At 34.9% G+C, this 21,267-nt stretch overlaps 3 protein-coding genes across 3 annotated transcripts; all 3 read left to right on the forward strand.

Moving 5' to 3' along the window:
- The first annotated feature begins 5,446 nt into the window (after positions 1 to 5,446).
- Positions 5,447 to 11,425, forward strand: LOC115448515 (calphotin). The gene is made up of 5 exons (XM_030175964.2): positions 5,447 to 5,656; positions 6,243 to 6,404; positions 7,085 to 7,243; positions 7,561 to 7,764; positions 11,142 to 11,425. The coding sequence occupies exons 1-5, from the start codon at positions 5,477 to 5,479 to the stop codon at positions 11,367 to 11,369; spliced, it is 933 nt and encodes a 310-aa protein (XP_030031824.2). The 5' UTR covers positions 5,447 to 5,476; the 3' UTR covers positions 11,370 to 11,425.
- A 2,111-nt stretch (positions 11,426 to 13,536) lies between these two features.
- On the forward strand, positions 13,537 to 17,223 carry LOC115448517. Its single transcript, XM_030175966.2, has 2 exons — positions 13,537 to 13,777; positions 16,769 to 17,223. The coding sequence occupies exons 1-2, from the start codon at positions 13,707 to 13,709 to the stop codon at positions 17,136 to 17,138; spliced, it is 441 nt and encodes a 146-aa protein (XP_030031826.1). The 5' UTR covers positions 13,537 to 13,706; the 3' UTR covers positions 17,139 to 17,223.
- Positions 17,224 to 19,448: 2,225 nt separating this feature from the next.
- Positions 19,449 to 20,553, forward strand: LOC115448516 (actin cytoskeleton-regulatory complex protein PAN1). Its single transcript, XM_030175965.2, has 2 exons — positions 19,449 to 19,543; positions 19,674 to 20,553. The coding sequence occupies exon 2, from the start codon at positions 19,681 to 19,683 to the stop codon at positions 20,479 to 20,481; it is 801 nt and encodes a 266-aa protein (XP_030031825.2). The 5' UTR covers positions 19,449 to 19,543; positions 19,674 to 19,680; the 3' UTR covers positions 20,482 to 20,553.
- The last annotated feature ends 714 nt before the right edge of the window (positions 20,554 to 21,267 follow it).

Genomic DNA, 21,267 nt, shown 5'->3' on the forward strand with positions numbered 1-21,267 from the left:
GATAGCCAGGTAAGAGATTAAAAAAATCGCTTATTTACCTATACGGCTATCAAAGCTGTCCTATTAGAACGCCCGTCTTTGCAAAAATACTTATTTACCCCCGTAGATGGAATATAGGGCCCCCAAAGAAGGATACACCCCTAAGAAGGATAGATGGAATAGGGTTCCTGACCTTATCTAAATTGTGTCGATAAAGCTCCTTCATTGATGGCAATGGCTCCGCGAATTAACTGCTTCGTTGGATTTATTGTGTAAAATGAGGTAGGTACAGCAATAAACATGGGCGTTGTACTATAAACCTAATTGAATTTCATCGCAGACCACGCGAAGCATTTAATGTATTCTTGCTTTTTTTAGCAATAAAGGAAAGCAAATGAGTAACTGTGATGGTGAGTGGCTAACCGACCTATCTGAGGGAAGAATTTGGGGTACGAGTGGAAATTTTGCAAGTAAATAAATGAGCTGCTCTTAACGAAATAAAAAAGCTAATTGTATTTTTTTAATTAGGCATATATTTTTACTGCATATTTTACCTTGGCACTAGAGTTTCCTGCTCGTTCTTAATACTATAAAAAATTTACTTAATTTGTTGAAAAGAAAATCAAATAATTTTAGAGTAAAGGAAACAATATGAATTTGTTCTTACCTATTAAAATTTTTGATTGATAAGCTTAGTTTACGTCATTTTTTTAATCTATACTTATAATAAATCTGTAGAGAGGTCAATTCTGTACATGAAATATATTTCCAAAATAACTATCAGGGGGTGATTAGGGATCGATACTGATGCCAAAAATGCAATTAGTAAATTTTTTGTCTGTCTGTCTGTCTGTCTGTCTGTCTGTCTGTCTGTATAACCGTTATAGAAACAAAAACTACTCGACGGATTTTAACGAAACTTGGTCCAATTATTTGTCATACTCCTGTGCTGGTTATAGTATACTTTTCATCACGCTACAATTAATAGGAGCAGAGCAGTGAAGGGAAATGTTGGGAAAACGGGAGAAGTTACTCCATTTTTAAGCTTCCGTCGCGTGTGCAACCTTAATGGTTAAAGCTACATAGAAATCATGTATGACGGAAATGTTCTCCTTAAAATTATGTAAAAAATATCCCACGACAGCATATGTCTATCTTTTATGGTTGACTCACAATGACACGTGTAACTCCCGATAGCTTAGCAGTTCGAAGCTTTCTCATTATATTTGTTTACTAATCTTAGGAACTATCGGTCCAAACTGAAAAAATCTTTTGCGTTGGATAGCCCTTTATTTGTGGATTACTATAGGCTATATATCATCACGCTATACCCAATAGGAGCGGAGCAGCAATGGCTAATCTCTGGAACTACTGGTCCAAACTGAAAAATTCTTTTTGCGTTGGATAGCCCTTTGTTCGTGGAGTGCTCTAAGTTATATATCATCACGCTATGACCAATAGGAGCGGAGCAGTAATGGCTAATCTTAGGAACTACCAGTTTGAACTGAAAAATTCGTTTTGTGTTGGATAGCCCTTTATTTGTGGGGTGCTATAGGCTGTATATCATCACGCTATGACCAATAGGAGCGGAGCAGTAATGAAACATGTTACAAATACGGGGACAATTTATTAGTTTTGAGAGCTTCCGTTGCGTGCGCTGCGTAAACGGTTAAAGTTATGCAACAATGATGTATGTCGGGATTATTCCTCTTAAAAAGTTCTAAAAAATATATTATAAAACAAAGTCCCCCGCTGCATCCGTTTGCCTGAACGTCTTAAACTCAAAAACTACCCAACGTATTAAGATAAAATTTGGTATTGAGACAGTTTGAAACCCTGGGAAGAACATAGGCTCCCAGGAAACTACTACTTTTATAATGGAAAACTTTAGCCTGAAAAACTTTATAACGCGGGCGGAGCCGCGAGCAAAAGCTAGTAATGAAATATAGTCCATTGAAAAGTTACATTTGGGGTTGCGTTTTTTAGAGGACGCAATTTTATTTTTTAGAAGTGTAGGGGGGGTCAGTGTAAAGCGAAAAACCAAGTTTGTGGGGTCGCCACCCTTGTCCCACGGCCGCCATCTTGGGTTGAAATGGTTTTACGATGTATCTCTTAAACTATTTATCTGACAAAAAATTATATACATTTTTGTTGCAAATTAAATTCTCTACAACTTTGGTCTAGTAACTTTTGTCGTAGAACTATAAATAAAAAGTTATAAGCAAAAATGTTAAGCAATTGCTTCATCTGTCCCAAAGCGATTCAGGATCCAAGTAATTCGCGTACAAGCCGACAACCGCGGGTTTGTGTTGTACGTATTATGAACCTTATAAACACACGTTCTGATGACGTTGCAATGGACATTGCTTAACATTGAATTTCTTAACATTTTCGCTTATAACTTTTTTATTTATAGTTCTACGACAAAAGTTACTAGACCAAAGTTGCAGAGAATTTAATTTGCAACAAAAATGTATATAATTTTTTGTCAGATAAATAGTTTAAGAGATACATCGTAAAACCATTTCAACCCAAGATGGCGGCCGTGGGACAAGGGTGGCGACCCCACAAACTTGGTTTTAGCTTTACACTGACCCCCCCTACACTTCTAAAAAATAAAATTGCGTCCTCTAAAAAACGCAAGGTAAGGCCTAAAAAATGTAACATTTCAATGGACTAATAGTCAAAACAAAAGATTTGAGTTAAATTATTGCTCCTCGGGTAGTACATTGATAAATATCGCCATCGTACGAGAAGCTATTGCGATGGAATTTATCCAGATAAACTTTATTGTACAATAGACTATATTGTTTATTTGCGATAATGGCAAGTACGAGGATTATTATATTTTTTTAAATCATAAATAGAAGAAGTAGGTATATAACATTTCATGGATGACCCAAAGAAAATAATTTAAATTCAATTTCCATAAAATTTATAGAAAATGATTTACATTTGGTTGCTGATTAAGGCAACGAGAAGGAGGGTGGATAATTTCTTCTTATTTTCTACATAACAAAGATAAATTTTCGGTCAAAAATAAACGAAGGAGAGTTTAAAAATTAATTTAATTGCAACCATAATGTCGAATAACTTCTTAGAGTTTGGTGGCTGGCGGTAGAATATTTTTCACCACCCAAATAGTGATTACCGTACACATTATACAAGGTATAAAACCTGCCATGGTGGCCCGCGTAACTGTGCAGCGTTCCGGAATTAGCCTGAGTATATTCGGCTTAAAAACACCGGTATAATTGTGTTTACTGGCGAGAAGTATCAACTCTCGTCAGTCGACAGTCTATTTGGATCCTACTCTTTCTCTCTACTTACCATCAGCAGTAGTGGGTTACTTTTCCGTGCCAAAGAACAATTTCAAAATCGAATAAATGCAATAATGCCTCGTATCAAAGTCCATGTAACAACGCTGCCACCAGCCAATATTTTGGACTTTGTATTTGACTTTTAGTACTGGGAAGGATATGCAAAGCCGCGAACCGAATGTAAATATAAATTATTGTCAAGTTTATAACCTCAGTATGTATCTGAAGCGTATGTGAGGTAGTGGTTCACTCTGTAGGTATAATTATGTTTTGTCGTAAACTTTTATTTACGACAGATTGGTGCCTTATCGGAGGTCAATTTTTTTAAATTAACTGTAACTTTTTTCTAATTACGTCAAATAATTTCAGAGTCATTAAAAAATACGGATGTGTTTATTAAATGTTGAATGATTTGGGCGCAGAACTTGATGGCGTAGTTGTTTAACGGTAAGACTGCTGTGTTAAGGTCTCGGATACTATTCCCACGCTTGGTTCCGTGGGGAGAAAAGGATCATGCTACTATCATGTGTGCGCCGGTGGCATAATTATGGAATAAAAGTATTATCGCAGTCGATGTTTTCTATAAACATGACTAGGAACAACCTAGTACAACCATATAAGTGTAATAACAGCAATCACTTTATAATACGTTTACATATATTGTAGATGTGTCTATTGTGACGGAGATGAAAGGATGCGACGTAGAACATTATTTCCGGTTTGGCTGGATCGCGCGCTTCGCAAGATAAAATGCACACATATAACTTAGGGGAACTAAGTTCACTGCATAACACGTTATGTGCTTGTATAATTTTGATTTTAGAACTCAGTAAAAGGATGAGTTCAGGAAGTGTTATAAAATAATATAAGTAAGGCCTGTATTAAATTGTATAGATCCTTAGTGGGGCTGAGGCCTCCTTTATTACTGAGGAGGTTTTGGCATTGGCTTTACAATGTTTCCAGGTTAGCAGACAACATATTATTATGCCTTTGAAGTTCTTATAGAGCATTAGGTATGTGGGATATCACACGATGTTTACTTTACTGAGCAGGGGATAATTTGAAAAGACAGAGCTTCCGTATGTCAATGTGCGATATTCGTCTTGGCAGTCGTTTCCATTCCCAAATACGCAAACATCGGTTAACATACAAAAATGCCGAACGCGAATAAATGTCTCTTAGCTTATCCAATTCCTTTTCTATTCTTAAAGATGGCTGACGCTACCATCATTTCTATAATAGCGTTGTTCACTGTTCATAAGAGGTGAAGTTGCACGTGGGATTTACCAAGCAATATATATTAAAAAAAAAAAATCACCTCGAAACAGCTGCGTGCTAGCAGCGTTTGACCTTTCTATTGAAGCAATAACGTTTTATAACATCAAGTATGAATTCAATAAAAGTACTAAAGATAACAGGCGCAATAAGAAAAAACCGAACAAACGAATTTTGCTCGATATTGTAGTTTTAATTACACCATTTTAAGGCTAGACAGCACTTTCCTCGAAGTAAAATAAAGAAGGCTACAAGTAAGGTGTAAGATTTTCATGCATATATTATGTATGATTTGTGGTTTTACGTCACCAGAGAACATAGCATTAAATACTTAACTTTAATTTACAACCGCAATAACTTCGTCAGATGCAATAAACGACAGTGTAACTTTATTATTTTATCAGTTGTATAAATATTGGTTGTATCTGAAATATTGGCAAATTATTTAGCGGCAGGTAAGACTGATACACTCTTTGTACTTAATTTAATTTGTTACTCCATTGAAATTAGTATCTATAATTAGTTTATTAATTATGATCATTATCATTAGATTGTTAGAATTTTCCATTCAGAATTTCTCTGCGCTTCACTTAGCTTAACATCAGGCTGTGAAGCCAATTTACCGAGTTCAGATAAAAAAAAGAAGGATTGAGTTTTATATAAATCTTTTTACCTTTTCATATACTATTCTTGATCCTGTGGAATAACACAGACATTATTTTAAATTGATTCATTATAGTATATTGTTACTATATCGTATATATATGTTTTAATTTTAAAGTCTTTTCCTAGCACAATATATTTATCAAAGTATTAACCTATTACAATATTTTATCTACTAACATAACAAGCCTCATATAGATTACCGTGTTTATTGCTTTCGTAAAAATTCCAGCAAAAAAATGAAATTCCTCACCATATTCGCGGCTATTCTGTCGGTGGCTTTGGGCTACCAGGCCAGCTGGACCCTACAGCAGTTGGACGAGGCCATCAGCAACCCAGCCACTGACCCTTCGCTCGTACCTTACCTCGAGCAGGCTCTTAACGAGATGATGACCGAGATCTTCGCTGGACAGCAAATCGTAAGTGTTATGTTTAGAAGGAAATTTGGAAGTTTCATGTAGTGCTCGTGTTTTTGTATCTTATTTATTATACTGTGTAACTTTAAATATAATATAGCATTATAATTGTTTCATTTTATCCAATATAGTTCTGCCGAATAATAATTTTATCCTATATACTCGTAGTTCTAACGAATAATACAAAGGAAGTTCCATGTTATGCAAAACTTTTATCTGTGCTGCTCTTCTGTAAATTGTAGTCCTATTCTGCACCATATTCACCTACATAATTTAATAAATATATGTCTATTTTACAATAGGGATGTTTAATTATATCTCATTTATATTGAGCATGTGGTGAGTTCATGAGTGACTGCATATTATTGGGAAACTTGTTTTGAGTTGGTAGATTTAAACTAACCATCAAATTGCGCTAAATTCAGATGAGGTCTGCTTTACTTTTCAAGAAATTGGGACCTTATACGAACCGGTACAGCATATTTAGTTCATCACTGTACACTGATTAAATTATTATTCTAACAGTTTTAGATTCCGTGTGAATCGCCTGTGTCATGTTATATAGCATATGTTCTGCTTATGTCAACAGTCGGCCGTGAGCGTCTCTATTCCCGCGGTGGACCTCTCCACCTGGTCTTTACCGCAGTTGTCTGCTGCCATCCAGAACCCCACCACCGACCCCGCTCTCCTGCCGTACCTCGAACAGGCCCTCAACCAGATGATGGAGGCTATGGTTTCCGGAGTTCCCGTGGTGAGTTAAATTATCTAAAGTTAAAGCTAGGTGCGTCGATGTGCACCTAAAATGTTACCAATACGTTGCTTAGTTTACTTACAACTGACATGGGATGTAATCTGTCATAAAGGCTAAATTCAATTGACGCTTTTGGAAGAATTCATTGCTGTGTCATGAGATAATTATATTTACAGGAGTTATTTTGGACCGCTCTATTTTATTTACTTTTTTCATATCGAACATTATTTTATTCCTTTGATAATACATATTTTAGTTAGGTTACCTAATTATACCTAAAAACAAAAGTATGTTGTTTTTTTTCTTACAGGCTCCAAAGACGCAACGTTTTGACACTGTCTTTATATAAACTTTATGACAGAATCTAAGCTGCTTTATATTCTAGAATGTACGGTTCCAACGAAATATTGATTCCAGTAAGCTACATTTAGGGGAATAAAAACTTTATTAGTAAAGTTTTCTTTTACTAATATTAGTAAACGTTTCTGAAGACTTTTGTTAATACAAAAACCGCTGAGCAAATTTGTATGAAATTTGCTATACAGATAGACTCAACCCTGGATTACAACGTTATTTAATACTTATTATTATGGAATAGTACAGGGTAGGACATCGTATGCAAGGTTTTCCACGCGGACGAAGTTGTAAGGAAAACTAGTAATTTTTACATTATATTTTAGGTTGCCCCTGTGGTGGTTCCCGCCATGGACATCTCATCCTGGACTCTTTACGAGTTGAATGCTGCTATGTCCGATCCCAACACCAACCCTGAGCTCATGCCGTACTTGGAGCACGCACTTAACGAGATCATGGAGGCCCTGTTCTCTGGACATCACGTTGTAATTATGAATTATTTTATTACTAGGGTTAGATTATTAATTCCAAAGATATTTTTGACTAAGGATATTAGGGGAGTAGAAATCTTGATATTTTGCTGCTCTTTAAAAACCACGAGTCCACAGATCATCACTTCCATAATGTTTTAATTTTTCGTTGAATACCTAATTACTTTTTCCTAATTAATTTTATGCGTAAATATCTTTGTTATATCTGGAATACTAAACACTTGGTTTTAAATACTAACATAACAATTTGCATTGTTTGCTGTAGATAATTGAATTTACTATAGAACCATCTAAATTCATATTTTTTCCAGGAATCCGTTGTCGTCGCTATTCCCGCCGGTCTTCTCCCCGTTGAGACCCCAGTACCCATTCCTGTGACCCCCATCCAGCCCATTGAGGTCCCAGTGGCTCCCATCCAACCCATTGAGATCCCAGTGGCTCCCTTACCTCCCGTCGTTAAGCCTCCGACTCCTGCCAGCCCCCTGGTCCAGATCGTCGTCAACGTCAATCAGCAGGTAATTCTTATAACTTGATTTAGACAATATTCCTGACCAAATATATTAGCAATATTACCAATTTATACGTTGTATTGCAGAGTATTGAATGGTGCTGCACTTGTTATAAAATATACTTTTTATCGCGGCGTCGCGCAATTTTCTTTAATACTTTAAAATATCGCAGCTTCCAACTATTAACTTGAAACTAATATATGTTGTACACGCATTTTGGGATCATTTACTTTAAAACACTCATTTAAAATTGCCATAAAGGTTTTACAAGACCCCTCATATCTTAATACGAGCCCGAACGGTGTTCATGGCCTATGCGATGATCATCATTATCATCATCAGCCGATGGATCATCATACTCTTCATCATACCCTCAAATTGAAAAGTATTTTTTGAAAAGCCGAAACTACTATGAAACAATTGCTAAAGTTGTCATCAACCGTCAGTTTTACATTAGCGTAATGTTTTTCAGGAACAAGTTGACAGCGTCTATTTGATCCCTTAATGTTCGGCAATTTCATACTGTAAAGATAACTTTAAATTAGCAATTTCGCGTATCAACAGATGTAATTGTGCAAAATCTTTCAGATGCTTATGGGTACTGGTGGTAGGTCTCTCAAATGTGAGAGTCCGTCTAGCTAGGTACTATCGCAATGTCTATTTATGCCGCCAAGAGCAGTGTGTAGTAACTATCGTGTTCCGGTTTGCCGACCATTGTACCAATAACTTTTGGACATGATGAGACTTATCAACTCATGTCTCAGGATGGCGAACGCAGTGGTATACCAAACAATACTTTGTTATTCAAGTTTTTGGATTTTTACTGTTTATGGTCGTATCGCTTACCATCAGGCGAACGGCAAGCTCATATCGTCATTCAAAGCAATAAAAAAAATGCGATTACGCTATCGGCAATGTTTCAGTAATTGTATACACATGTGACTCGCTGAAGTCCTGCAAGGTCCAAAACATGTAGGACTCGGCTTGCATTGTTACATATTTTAAATCGCTTCTGGAAGTCAACTTTTGCAAAATTTTCTTGCTGAACTATACATCGCTTTAGATCAATCGCAAATAATTAGAAAATATCTTGCAGACCTTACACATTTTGTACTACAAAGCCACTTCCTTTTAACATTATTGAGTGTAATGTACTGGAAATATTAAGATAGGAAAACTTACGGGTGAATTATGAGAATATAGTTACGCTCCTATCCTTTGATGAGAGGATAGGCAGTGAGCCGTGCGGGTTAATATTAAAAGAGTTAAAAGGTCTTTTATAATTCTTGTAGCAATTTTAGCTCCTTGTAAACGTAGTTGGCTTGGTTAAATAAGTTGAGATAAAGTATTTAAAACTATTAAAATATATTTTTATATCTGTGGACAGTTAATTGCCCATTTTGAAAAGTGCTAATAGTAAAATTTTTAGAAGCATACATTGCTATATAGTTAATAAAAGAAATCTGACTTATTCTATAGTCTAAACGTTTCTCTTTTTTGTATTCCTTTGAATGATGAGACGAGCTTGCCGTTCGATTGATGGCAAACGATACGACCGCTTGAATTCCAAAGTATTGTTTGGTATTCCATTGCGCTCGCCATCTTGAGACATGAGATATTAAGTCTTATTATATCCAGTATGGTACAATGTCCTTCAAACCGAAACACAACAGTGACTACTCACTGCTGCTTGGCGGCAGAAATAGACATTTCAGTGGTATCTACCCAGGCGGACTCTCACTCATGAGAGACCCACCACCAGACCTCCCTAGACCTAGAGATAAGCCCTTTTCTAGTTGGCTATTGAACACCATATAATCAAAATAACTGTTCTTCAAAGCTAACGAGAAAGTGACTACAAAATAAGAAGCATACAAGTTAATAAAAGTTTGCTAAGCGGAAATAAGGATTTTCTCATTAAATACTTTTCTAGGATAGTTCGCCTTGCGGAACGGTGCACCAAAACTTAAAGAATAGGATAAGGAGTTATGGTTATTTGATGACGTAATTAATGATTAAGTGTCATGCCGATCTGATGGAAAAATACGAGGACATATCATTTTTGATATCAGTGTTTCAGCCAAAAGCAATTTCAACACAATTGATGCAAGAAAAAAAAATACTCTAATGTTCCCCTAAATTATATCTAAGGTGAAGTTATTTTAGTAGGTTAAATTACATTATATTGTATAAACAACGAATTGATAAAGGTCACAGGAACACACTGAATGTAGGATGTTTCCGACTGGACGGTCTGGAAATCTTTGTGGGAGGTCTATGTTCAGCAGTAGACATTATGTGGCTAGTGATATTGATAATGATAACGATGATGATGATGAAATTATATTGTATAACAGTGGCGAAAGGTGAAATTTTCCGAAAGGGATCCCCACACAACATGTAGTTACTAATATGCATACATACGACCTACGAATCGTTCTAATGATGATTAAATTCTAAATAAATTCGACATAAAAGGAAGCCGAGAGGAATCGTGTTGTATGGATCCTTCGCGACGTATAATAATATCAACTCTATCTAAACTGAACATAATTATCAGTAAAAAATACCCGAGAATGCTTATGTATTTTCTATCAGGTGCACCTTGACTACATTTTGTATATCCAGATCATTTTGAAAATCTTATTGCTGACAATGTAATAGCGAAAGAATTGATAATTAAGTACATAGCAGAGACATTAAATAGTATAATTATGGACCAAAAATTAGGGCTAAATTTGTGCTCCAAAAGTTATTACCATTTGGTAATAAGTCGTTGTCTTATTTGAAATGTCCGTGTGACAAGATGATACAGCGTCCTTAGATACTAATATAAAAATAAAATATTTACAGAAAATTTGCTAATATGCGCATTCAAAATGTGCAAATCACGACGTGGAAATAATATGGAGTATTTTACATTGGTATTTTGCTATTTAAAAAAAGCGGCGATAGCCTAGTTGGTTGTGGAACGGTCTGCCGAGACGAATGTCCGCAGGTTCAAATCCCAAGGGGCACACACCTCTGATTTTTCTAAAAAAATATGGGTGAAGGAAAACATCGTGAGGAAACCTGCATACCTGAGAAGTTCTCTATAGGAATTTCGAGGGTGTGTGAAGTCTACCAATCCGCACTAGGCCAGCGTGGTGGACTAAGGCCTAATCCCTCTCAGTAGTAGAGGAGGCCCGTGCTCAGCAGTGGGCAAGTATATAATACAGGGCTGATATTATTATTATTATTTTGCTATTTCACGGTAGATTGAGTAACCATCACATAACCGCATATTTTTTGTATGACAATCTTCCTAATATATATTCCTTCCTTCCTATAATCTTAGAACTCTGGTACCTAGGTTATTAATCTCACTTCAATTCTTTTCACAGGCCGGTCCTATCGCCCCCATTGCGCCTTCTCCTATCGTCGCTCCCGAAGAGCCCAAACCCCACCCCGTGATCGTCGTGGAGGAAGCCGAGAACCAGATGCCTGAGATCGTACCAGTTCCCGTTAGCCCAGTTGAAGTTGTTGACGTTAACCCTATTGACATTCTGCACCCAGTTCCCGCGGTCTTGCCGGTCTTGGTCGGTGCCCCAGTCATCGGACCCGTTGTTTAGATCCGAATGCGGAACCGCAATTGTAAATAATGCGTTGAATAAATAATGTGATGTTATTTTTGTTTTTTTCCTACTTTCTATTAGAAATGTGAAAGTTTTTGGTATTTGTGTGATATGTATGCCAGAAGTACGCGCATTAACATTACACATACGAGATGTGGTACACAAATAGAAAATAACCTGGATTACCATTGTTGAATCGTCGATTTAGGTAATATTTGTTTAAAAAAGCAATAAATTGAGAATTACAATAATCGATACAAATTTTATTAATTACAAGAAAACATTTTTTTACAATAACATTTGTTTTTATTTTAAAAAACGTTATTTATCAGACGTCAAAAAGCCAGTACGCAAGTTTATTTCGAAAATTTATGTTTTACGGCTGCAACCTCAGAACAAGATGCAACAAACATATTATCATGTCATTTATAGTCATGTCAAAATTATAATGTTGCTTTTTTGGAAAGGATGTACTCATATTGCAAACATCGAACCAACGAACCACTCAAAAAGCCAACCGTCACAAGGGCCATTGTGAAAAACCAGGAATTTACGATGTCAACAATATTTACTTTGCTAAACCGATAACAGATAAGATAAGTTGACATCTTGACATGGGAACTCGGTTATTTTGAGCAGAAGCTGAGTATCGTAAGACGTATTGTTTTACTTATCGGTCATCGATCAAGAGGGATAAAATCTGATGTATCTCCTCTATGTTTTTCACGAATTTACAATGTGATAGTCAAAGGTGAAGATATTTTAGTATGCAGTGAATCACGAGACGAGTACTTTGCTGAGTAAGCATTACACATTGTAGAATCCTAATGCAATGCGTAAGCTTTTGTATTTATAATTAGCCCTTGTTACAATTGCACTACACTACTTAATACACACACATAATCACGCCTTTTATTCCCGATTGGGTAGCCAGAAGCGCAAATAGTACACCCATTTTCCGCGGTGTCTGCAATCCATTAGGTTAGCTTAATAAGTTAGTTATTTAGTCTCATCCATCGATAAATATATGTACTACGTACTAGATTTGGCGTTCCGAACATTCACTGTGTTCACATTCAAACTGACTTTAGTATGGTTAAATTGACAGCTTGTGGTTGGGTACGGAGTGGAGCTTAAATATAAGAACTCGAGTCTAAGTGTAAACCTGGATTTGAATATAAAATATTAGTCAAATAAGTAAAATGATTTGTTGTTCAAGTGAATAAATAGGTTATAAAAATAACGTCTTGGTTGCCAGTTTGGTTCAGATTTTGAACAAATATTTTATATGGACGTTCGTGTCTATATAATATATGTCAATGGTCTCATCACATTTACTCAACCTCGACGCAAGAGTGCTCTATAAAATCTCTTTGAACTATAGCAAATAAGATATATACTCATGTAAATATGTTTTGGTTTAAAGAAAAATTAAGTAAATAACGAAAATATAATATTGACATAAGGTATTTCAAGTGGTTCGCTCCAGGTGACATCCACAGAGGGACAGTGCCTTGACTCAAATAATTGTAAAGTTCCTTTTATAAAAACCCTAATATAATAAATGATTGTACAAAATACATTTACATAAATCCATTGTTGTTATTTTTTTATTATGAATTAAGTACTATAACGAGGTCAGATATAGGTCTGCACTTAATTTCCCTTATCTATATTTTCGTACAGATTATAATCTATTACATGTGGGTCGTGTTTGTAGATCTTAATCTAGAATTAAATTAAATATATGTTCTATAAAGACAATTATAATTACTAACAATAAAGCACTGCTTTGTGCACATTAAATATATTTTTTCCTTTAATTTCTCTTTTTATTTAATATCTTCTATTTAAAAAAAGGAAATCAGAGTTTTTAAAGATGACATTGTAATTCTTTAATGAACTAACTTGGGCTATATTTAACTTGCACTAAATAATTTACCATTAGTTTGAGACCTACTTTATTTTATCTGTGGTATGACTGACTTTATTAGTTCTTAAAATCATACAGTTACTACGAAATTATCTAATCGATTTAGAATTACTAACAAACACACACATCCTCTTCGTTATAACTTGACACATCGAACCATATAATCTTATCGCGATGGTATATTTTGAGTCGAGTATAAAATACTTTCCACGTAAACTGATGCTCAAAATTGCATCGTCAAATATTTTTACTAATCCTTATCTGGCTTGACTCAACCTCAACGTGAGAAATATTGATATTCTTGATAATTTTGTCATTTTTCCGACAGTCTGACGAGACAAGCCCACATCGATTGATAATACGCGATTTATAAAATCGGTGAGATAGCATCATTGGTCAGTATGCAAGAACAGTTCAAAGGAAAGACACTGATTTTGACGCGCGAGATTCTTATCCTTTATTTCCTCTCAATGTAAGTATACATTTGATATTTTATATCTTAAAGTATCGAAATTGATTTATGGTCAATATTATTGTATAATTCTTTAAGTCCAGCGTATCGTTATTTATTGCTATGGTTTAGAATTTTATCGGATTATCTTGCACGTTGTTGTTTATCGAAAATTTTCGATGTTTTCGTTGTTCGTGTTTCAAATTCATTTAGATAATTGATTAAAATAGAGGTAGATTGTTTTGTTATAAACGAATTGTATATCCGCAGTATGAAGTATTTAAAATTACAAAAAATATTATTACAACTACAATATTATAATTTACAAAGGGTTTTCAGATATATTTTATGTAATGCTCTAAAGACTTACGACATTATTAAATTCTATTTGTCTCTAATTCACTGAAATTTTATATCGAAACCTTATTGAATAAAAATAATAGTTATTTATACGTAAATAAAATAAGTGCCGACAAACTCCATTATTAATAAGATTAATTGGAACGATTGAGAAAAGTTTGTAAAAAATTAGTAACTTAAATAAATGAGCATTGCTTCCTTGAGTTTCGAAGAGAATTATTGAACGTGGAATTCTTTCTAACACTAGAAAAATATTTTTTTTCAAGTTAAATTGATTAACATAAATTATGTTCGGAGATTGAACAATGTTTCTTTAGGCTTCAAAGTACAGTTCGGTATAAAGAAATTAAAATCAGAGTATTTAAGTAATGACGATTTTGAAGTATTTTTTACTTTATTCGTTATATACGGTGAGTTTGTCAGTTTTGGACCAGTAATTATAGTAACAGATTATAGAAATAAAATCTGCACAGGAATAGATATTTTAGCTTAATATTTTGTAGTTATGTGCATTCCAAAAAACATATTTATTTTTATCCTGTTTACACTCTAAACACTGTTCTACCAATTAAAATATTGCTTAAAGGGTTATGTGCATCCATCATCTGAGCCATTTATCTTGTTATGCAAGAAAGTAGATCTTTATCTGGTATCCATACTGCTCGAATATGTTATGTCCTTGAAAGGTCAGCTAAGGCACCGCACAGACGCGATCATTTAGTTGTCAAGAAACACTATGCCATTTGCAACTGTCAGCATCAGACTCTTGTACTTGGCGCTAAACTAGTGTAGTGTAAATCCAGTTCACCAACATTCTGCCATATTTGCTGTATGATAAGGGCGAATCGATCGTCGTTTTGGGATCGAAATAACTGTAGTTATAAATGTCCTGCTATATATTTTCCAGAGATATAAAGTAATCTATGTCCTTCCCAGGGTATCAAACTATTACTAGACTAAAATTCATGGAAATCCGTTGGGTAGTTTCTTAATTTATCGCGTTCAGACAGTGATATGTGGCGGACTTTATTTTAAGATATATTTTTCCGCCATACATAATTGTTGTGTAACTTTATCTGTTTACGCAGTGTATTCAATGGAAATTCTCAAAAAGGAATAAGAATTTCCTCATTTTTGCAACATTTTCCATTGATCTCCACTCCTATTGGTCATAGCGTGATTTCATATAGTCTTACTCGTTAAAACCTGCTATAGTGGCTCACGTAAAGTGTGTCGCGTTCCGGGATCAACCTGTGTAAGTATGTATACCCTGTTCCAACAGGCCGGCATAATTGTGTCGACTGCCGAGGGGTAATCATCTCTCGTCAGTCGACATTCTATTGGACCACACTGCTTTACCATCAGATGCAGTGGGTCACTTTGCCGTGCACATAAAAATCAACTCTAATTGGATGAATCAGATCGGAATTTTCGAGAAATATTTGGTATCGCGAAGATACTGTTTAGCGGTTAAAGTTGGCGATGACCTATCTGTCACTCCACGGCCTAATTTTATCATATCATCCATCAATATTAAGATAAATATTATTGATGTTTACGCAAATATTTATTTCTTCCTTTGTATTATACGAATTGTGTAATACAAATAAACAATAGTTACATGATACAAGTAATTCTCAAATTCAGGAAAATACGATAAACCTTTTATATTATGACTAGGTTTAATAGTAAATGGATTATTAAAAATAATAAACACCAAGACTGAGAAACAAGTAATAAAATCCTTAGATTACACAAGGTCTTCACAACAACGTAGATTATTAAGTGTTTGGAAATTCGACCTTAAGACTAAGGAGTTAAACCTCCCCGGCCAACGGTCAGTTACATAAGGAGATCCAAATGAAGCTGTGATATAAAATGGATATTGGCGGTAATTGGATCTCAAGGGTTCACTCGATAAGACATGTTCGAGATGGTATTTGAGTTGTTGTTGATACTGAAATTTTATTGTCTTAATTGAAATGAGTAACACATACATACATATACGTATTATAAAACAAAGTTCCCTTTTCTGTCTGTCTGTATGTTATCGATTTTCTCAAAATCTACTAAACGGATTTTTATGAATTTTGGTCTGGAGATAGTTTAAAACTCTGGGAAGGTTATAGGCTACATCCCAGGAAAATATATAGCGGGACTTTAATCCCAGAAAACACCTTCACGCGGGCGCAGCTGCGAGCAAAAGCTAGTTATTATCTAATATATTTCTGACTGGTTTCTGGTTAGGACTCCAACTGAATTTAAGTTCATATTTTAATAATTTGTGAAAAATAAATTTCGTTGATCAAATCACAAGTTAGGTTACAGTAACTAACATTATTTATTTTTCACCTTACCATGACAAAACGTCTCCTATTCTAATGCTTGAAGAGAACATTCCCAAATTCGAAAATAAATACCATCCCTCACCCGCCCTTAATAATCCTTACCTTTTCTTGAGCTGTAGCAAATCCGTGATTGTTCCCAAATTCTGGGTTTATGGGCCATAGGGAGCTTCACATAATGTTATTCATTTACTCCTTATCCGCTTAGGCTATTACAACAAACAATATAACCTTTCTGAATTCTTACTGATGTAAACTTTTGTGTTTCTAGTATTTCATAAATAAATAAATTATTAAATATTTCCAGATTACCTACAATTTCAACAATGGCTCTCCCATCAGTCACCCTCAATGAGCTCTCCGACGCCACCCAGGACAACACCATCAACCCCAGCCCTAAGAAGGTTCTAGAAGGATTGCTAAATGATTACATGGATTTGCAGTATGGAAAGGAGACTCCTTACACAACTGGCAAGCAGGTAGTGCCATCTGGAGCGTCTATTGAGGACGTAGACAAGTCAATAGATGATGAAAGTGTTGAGAAGAAGTTCAGAGATATCTTCGCCAAGATATCAGAGACGGAAAAAAGTGGTGATCTCACCCCGCAGTCGAAGAATGATGGGTCTTGGGATCCCAAGCTGTCGCCAGTCCTAGTCCTAATTAGACCTAATAATTAATTTTTATTTGTTATGTTTAATGTCATTTGATAATTATTTTAATTTAATATTCGATCTTCAATAAAAAATAAGATATTAAATAATTTGTAGTTTGTTTTATTTTATTACAATACTTATTCGTAATTATTTCCTTAGATGACATCCATAAGATCTTTATGTTGCCGATGAACCATTTGAGTAAAAAAATGGCTTTATTTCACTAACATTTCTGCCGTCATATTTTACTTTAATTTACTAGTACATTGTACAATAATAAATTAATATTGTAACGTATGATGCATTGGATGACGACACCTCGATTATGCAGGGTCATTTTAACGTTGCGTTATTAAATGAAACTACATACTCGTGTTGACCTCTGCTAACATTGTAAAATTTATCTATTTATTTTGTTCGAAACTTACACTTTATTATTTTACATCTACAGTTCAACTAATTTATTGCAAATGGTTATGTTCAAGATGATAAGTAAGTGGTTTAATTTTGTAACGCCATACCAAAATGATCGTATCTAGGTTTTAGCTACTACATTTATAAATAAGAATTAAGTTATAGACCAGGGATGCTCATTGCTGAAGTTTAGTATGAAACATAAAAAATCCCTAGAAATATTTATTAATAAATAATAACTTTGCAACACTACCATAATAAAATATCTAATTAAACTCCTATATTATTTCAATATCTTATTACGTGGATAACATATCTGATAATATTTTTTATGAATAATTAGTGCTTGTTATTCTAAATAGTTTAGTATTATTTACTATCGTTTAATCTTTTGCGTGAAACTGTTTCAATAAGAGTATAGACAGAATGCTTTTCTTTGTAGAGACGAGTCTGTCAAAATTCTGATTATATTTCTCCCGGGTTCAATCGCGTGAAATAGACTTTCCGGTTTATAATTTATATTTTCCAGAAAAACAATAGAAGACCATCATATGTTATTCGAGATTAAATTCTATATGTGTCCCAAATGTCTCCTAAGGCTTTTTGTTTTTTATTTTAATAAACATCCAAACCTGCCAACATTCACAATCATTCGCATTCATAGAAAACAAGAAAGATAATACTAAATGAAAAAAAAATTATGTCTTGCCAATTAATTATATATTTAACAAATTAAATTTAATTGTATTAACTAAAGGATATTACCATTAACATTTTATGAAATATTCCATGCATTGAAATCAGATAATAATTTTAAATTGTTATTTTCAATGAATGAGCAAGAACCCCTTTCAGGTGAATCCTCCAGAGATGGCCAAGAAAGATAATAAATAAGACTAATCTACTAGTGGCCACAACCGTGTCGAAATCTGTTTCCGGATTAAAAAACACGAACTCAAGTTTTTGTAACGCACATAGGTAAAACCTATTTTAGAAGATAGCAGACATTTTTAGTTATTTATTAGGTCTACTATTAATTATACATTGTAATGACACCCAATTATATATTAATCAGACATTAACAAGAAGTCTAGAAAGTAATTATAAGAAAAACTAAATCTAAGTTCATGATTATTATAAAGTAGACGCTACATTCATTTAGAATGATTGTCCTTACTATATATACATATAAATTATGCTAGGGTAAACTATGTAATAAAATAATGTAACGATTCAAGGTAAATCTATACAAAAATTGCAACAAGAAGAAAAAATAAATAAGTTAACAATAATATTATAGAGTAATTATTTTTGGAGATATTGATTAACTTTGCCAGACTAGGGGAAAAATATAGATGCACCCATTTTTGAAAAACATTACAGCTACTATACTAACTATACTATCTAATATAGGTATATCCATCCGTCTGTCAGCGGATCTCCGCCGCTGTCACTGAGCTGTCAGTCACCGTTCAAATAAAATGGAATCCGCCATCTGTCAAATGATAAAAGTATATTGTATGTGGAAGATATATATTTTTCTTTGATATTCTTGATTTGGTGGAGTACTATTACCGTGAAGGCGTCGATTTTGATACCAGGGTAAGGTAAAATGATTTGGGTTATTGGTGGTCAACTACCTCAGGCTAAACATTGATGGCTAAGGCATAAGCTTTACTAAGTTGTAATTAATAATGTCTTTTTCTGATTTATAAACTATTTGACGCGAGAAGACTGACAAAAGAGAAATTGACTACAATACTTGATTACAATATATATGATAAAATATCGATAGATAGCTTAGTTTTTTTTATTAGCGTAATGTACAAGTGTCTATCGGTAATGAGGAAGTTTTATAACTTTTATCATCAGTCTATAAATTATTTCTAAATCTCCTTATTAAAGAATTAGCGAATTTGGCGGCACCGTTGTAATCTTTATTGTTTACATTACTTTAAGTTTTGCAACGTATAATTGTAGTGGCATAAGACTCTGGACTTTCGTTTCGGCAGCTGGTGAGTTGAAATTTTGTGCAATAAAACCTTTATAAATTAAAACTCTTTCACATTCTGATGTCAATTTTGATGGAAATAATTCAGTGTATATTTTTGTGATTTATTTTAAATTATTATAATTTTCTTGTAGATTCAATATGAAATTTTTCCTGTTGGCTGTATTCGTGGCGACGGCTTTTGCCGTTCCCATCCCTCTTGAAGACGATGACGATGGTGCGGTTGAGTTCATCGTCAACGGTGTCGCTAAAGGCGAACCCTTGGAGCTTGGAGACGTTCTGGGCATCCATGTGAACGAGCATGTTGATGGAGTGTTGGCTGCTTCCACTAATCTCCTGCACCCTCTCACCGCTGTGGGCATTGCTGAAGCCGCCGCCGCTGCCGCTGACGTCATCGCCTCTCCTGCCATCGTGGACGAATCAGATGTGATTCCTGAACCCGTCGTCCTTCCCGCTCCTGCGGCTCCTGAAGTAGTGGACGCTAGCCCTGAGGTGGTAATTCCTGAGTCTGTGGTCCTCCCTGCTCCAGGAATTCCGGAGGTTGTGCTTCCAGAATCTGTTGTGCTCCCCGCTCCCGCCAAACCCGAGATTGTGTCGCCTGTGGTTCCCGAAGGAGTAGTGTTGCCCTCTCCCGCTCAACCAGAGGTTATCTCACCTGTAGTACCTGAACCCGTTGTTCTTCCCGCCCCCTCGCAACCAGAGGTTATCTCGCCCGTAGTCCCTGAACCCGTTGTTCTTCCCGCCCCCTCTGAACCTGAGGTAGTTGACGCGCCAGTTGCCGCCCCCCATTCTCCCAGCGGTGAGGTGTTCAACAACGGTGTGGTCCAGGTGAGCGTGAACACACCTCAGGAGGCTGGCGTATTTTCCACCCTGCAGTCGTGGATGAGCTTCGTGTTGAACTACTTCAGCGGTGACGCTCAGACCTCTCACCAAATCATATAAGCTAAGAACAAAGGATTAATCGATGCGTAAGAATTTGTATACGTAAATAAATAAAACTGATTTAGTTTTTTAGTTTGTTTTTTATTTTAATTATATTGCTCTTTTACTATCTTAATCCGCCCGTATGAAAGACCTTTTGCGGTGAAAGTAGAAATGTATACTTTTCTAGGATAAAAACTACCGGTTTATCTAGGAATCTGTGTGTCTTTCATTGAAATAAGTTTAACGGGTTTTGGAACATCTAGAACTCCCATATTCACTAACCTCCGCATTTATAGTGAGACATACTAATATTAGTATTTATTACTACTTCTATAGAGTACTAATTTCTATTCAGTAATTCTTGAGCCTAGTATATCCGTTGCCGCACCACTAATCTCTTTATCATAGCATTAGTCACGCAGGATAAATGCTAAATATCCGATGAATGACAAGCATTTTACTCTAAAGGATTATTGAAGCATCTTTTTTTATGCGTTTGTATGTGAAATTGAAATATATCTAACGTATGACTTATCTATCTTCTTCTATTTATTCTTATGCCACTACAATAGCAAAAAACTAGGGTTTATATCGTCACCACCGCGACGCGTCATCTCTTTATTCGCCCTTACCTACCAACCTGAGCTGGCTTCCTTGGTTTATTTCTGATTTTTTTTTTTATTTAATTTCTAATTTAAATGTCCGTAGTCATACAATTTATTTTAAATGTCATTTCGTAATTATAACTATTCTTATACCTTGTTTTGACGTTTATGAGTGCAATTTTTTTCGCCTACGTGATAA

This window comes from Manduca sexta, chromosome 16, assembly GCF_014839805.1.
Source record: "Manduca sexta isolate Smith_Timp_Sample1 chromosome 16, JHU_Msex_v1.0, whole genome shotgun sequence".
Classification (NCBI taxonomy): domain Eukaryota; kingdom Metazoa; phylum Arthropoda; class Insecta; order Lepidoptera; family Sphingidae; genus Manduca; species Manduca sexta.

Excerpts from the sequence above, each read along its gene's own strand:
- LOC115448516 (XM_030175965.2), top strand. The coding sequence starts at position 19,681 with ATGAAATTTTTCCTGTTGGCTGTATTCGTGGCGACGGCTTTTGCCGTT.
- LOC115448517 (XM_030175966.2), top strand. The coding sequence starts at position 13,707 with ATGCAAGAACAGTTCAAAGGAAAGACACTGATTTTGACGCGCGAGATT. Across the intron at positions 13,778-16,768 it reads ATCCTTTATTTCCTCTCAAT|ATTACCTACAATTTCAACAA; the intron begins GTAAGTATACAT and ends AAATATTTCCAG.
- LOC115448515 (XM_030175964.2), top strand. The coding sequence starts at position 5,477 with ATGAAATTCCTCACCATATTCGCGGCTATTCTGTCGGTGGCTTTGGGC. Across the intron at positions 7,244-7,560 it reads TGTTCTCTGGACATCACGTT|GAATCCGTTGTCGTCGCTAT; the intron begins GTAATTATGAAT and ends TATTTTTTCCAG. Across the intron at positions 7,765-11,141 it reads TCGTCAACGTCAATCAGCAG|GCCGGTCCTATCGCCCCCAT; the intron begins GTAATTCTTATA and ends TTCTTTTCACAG.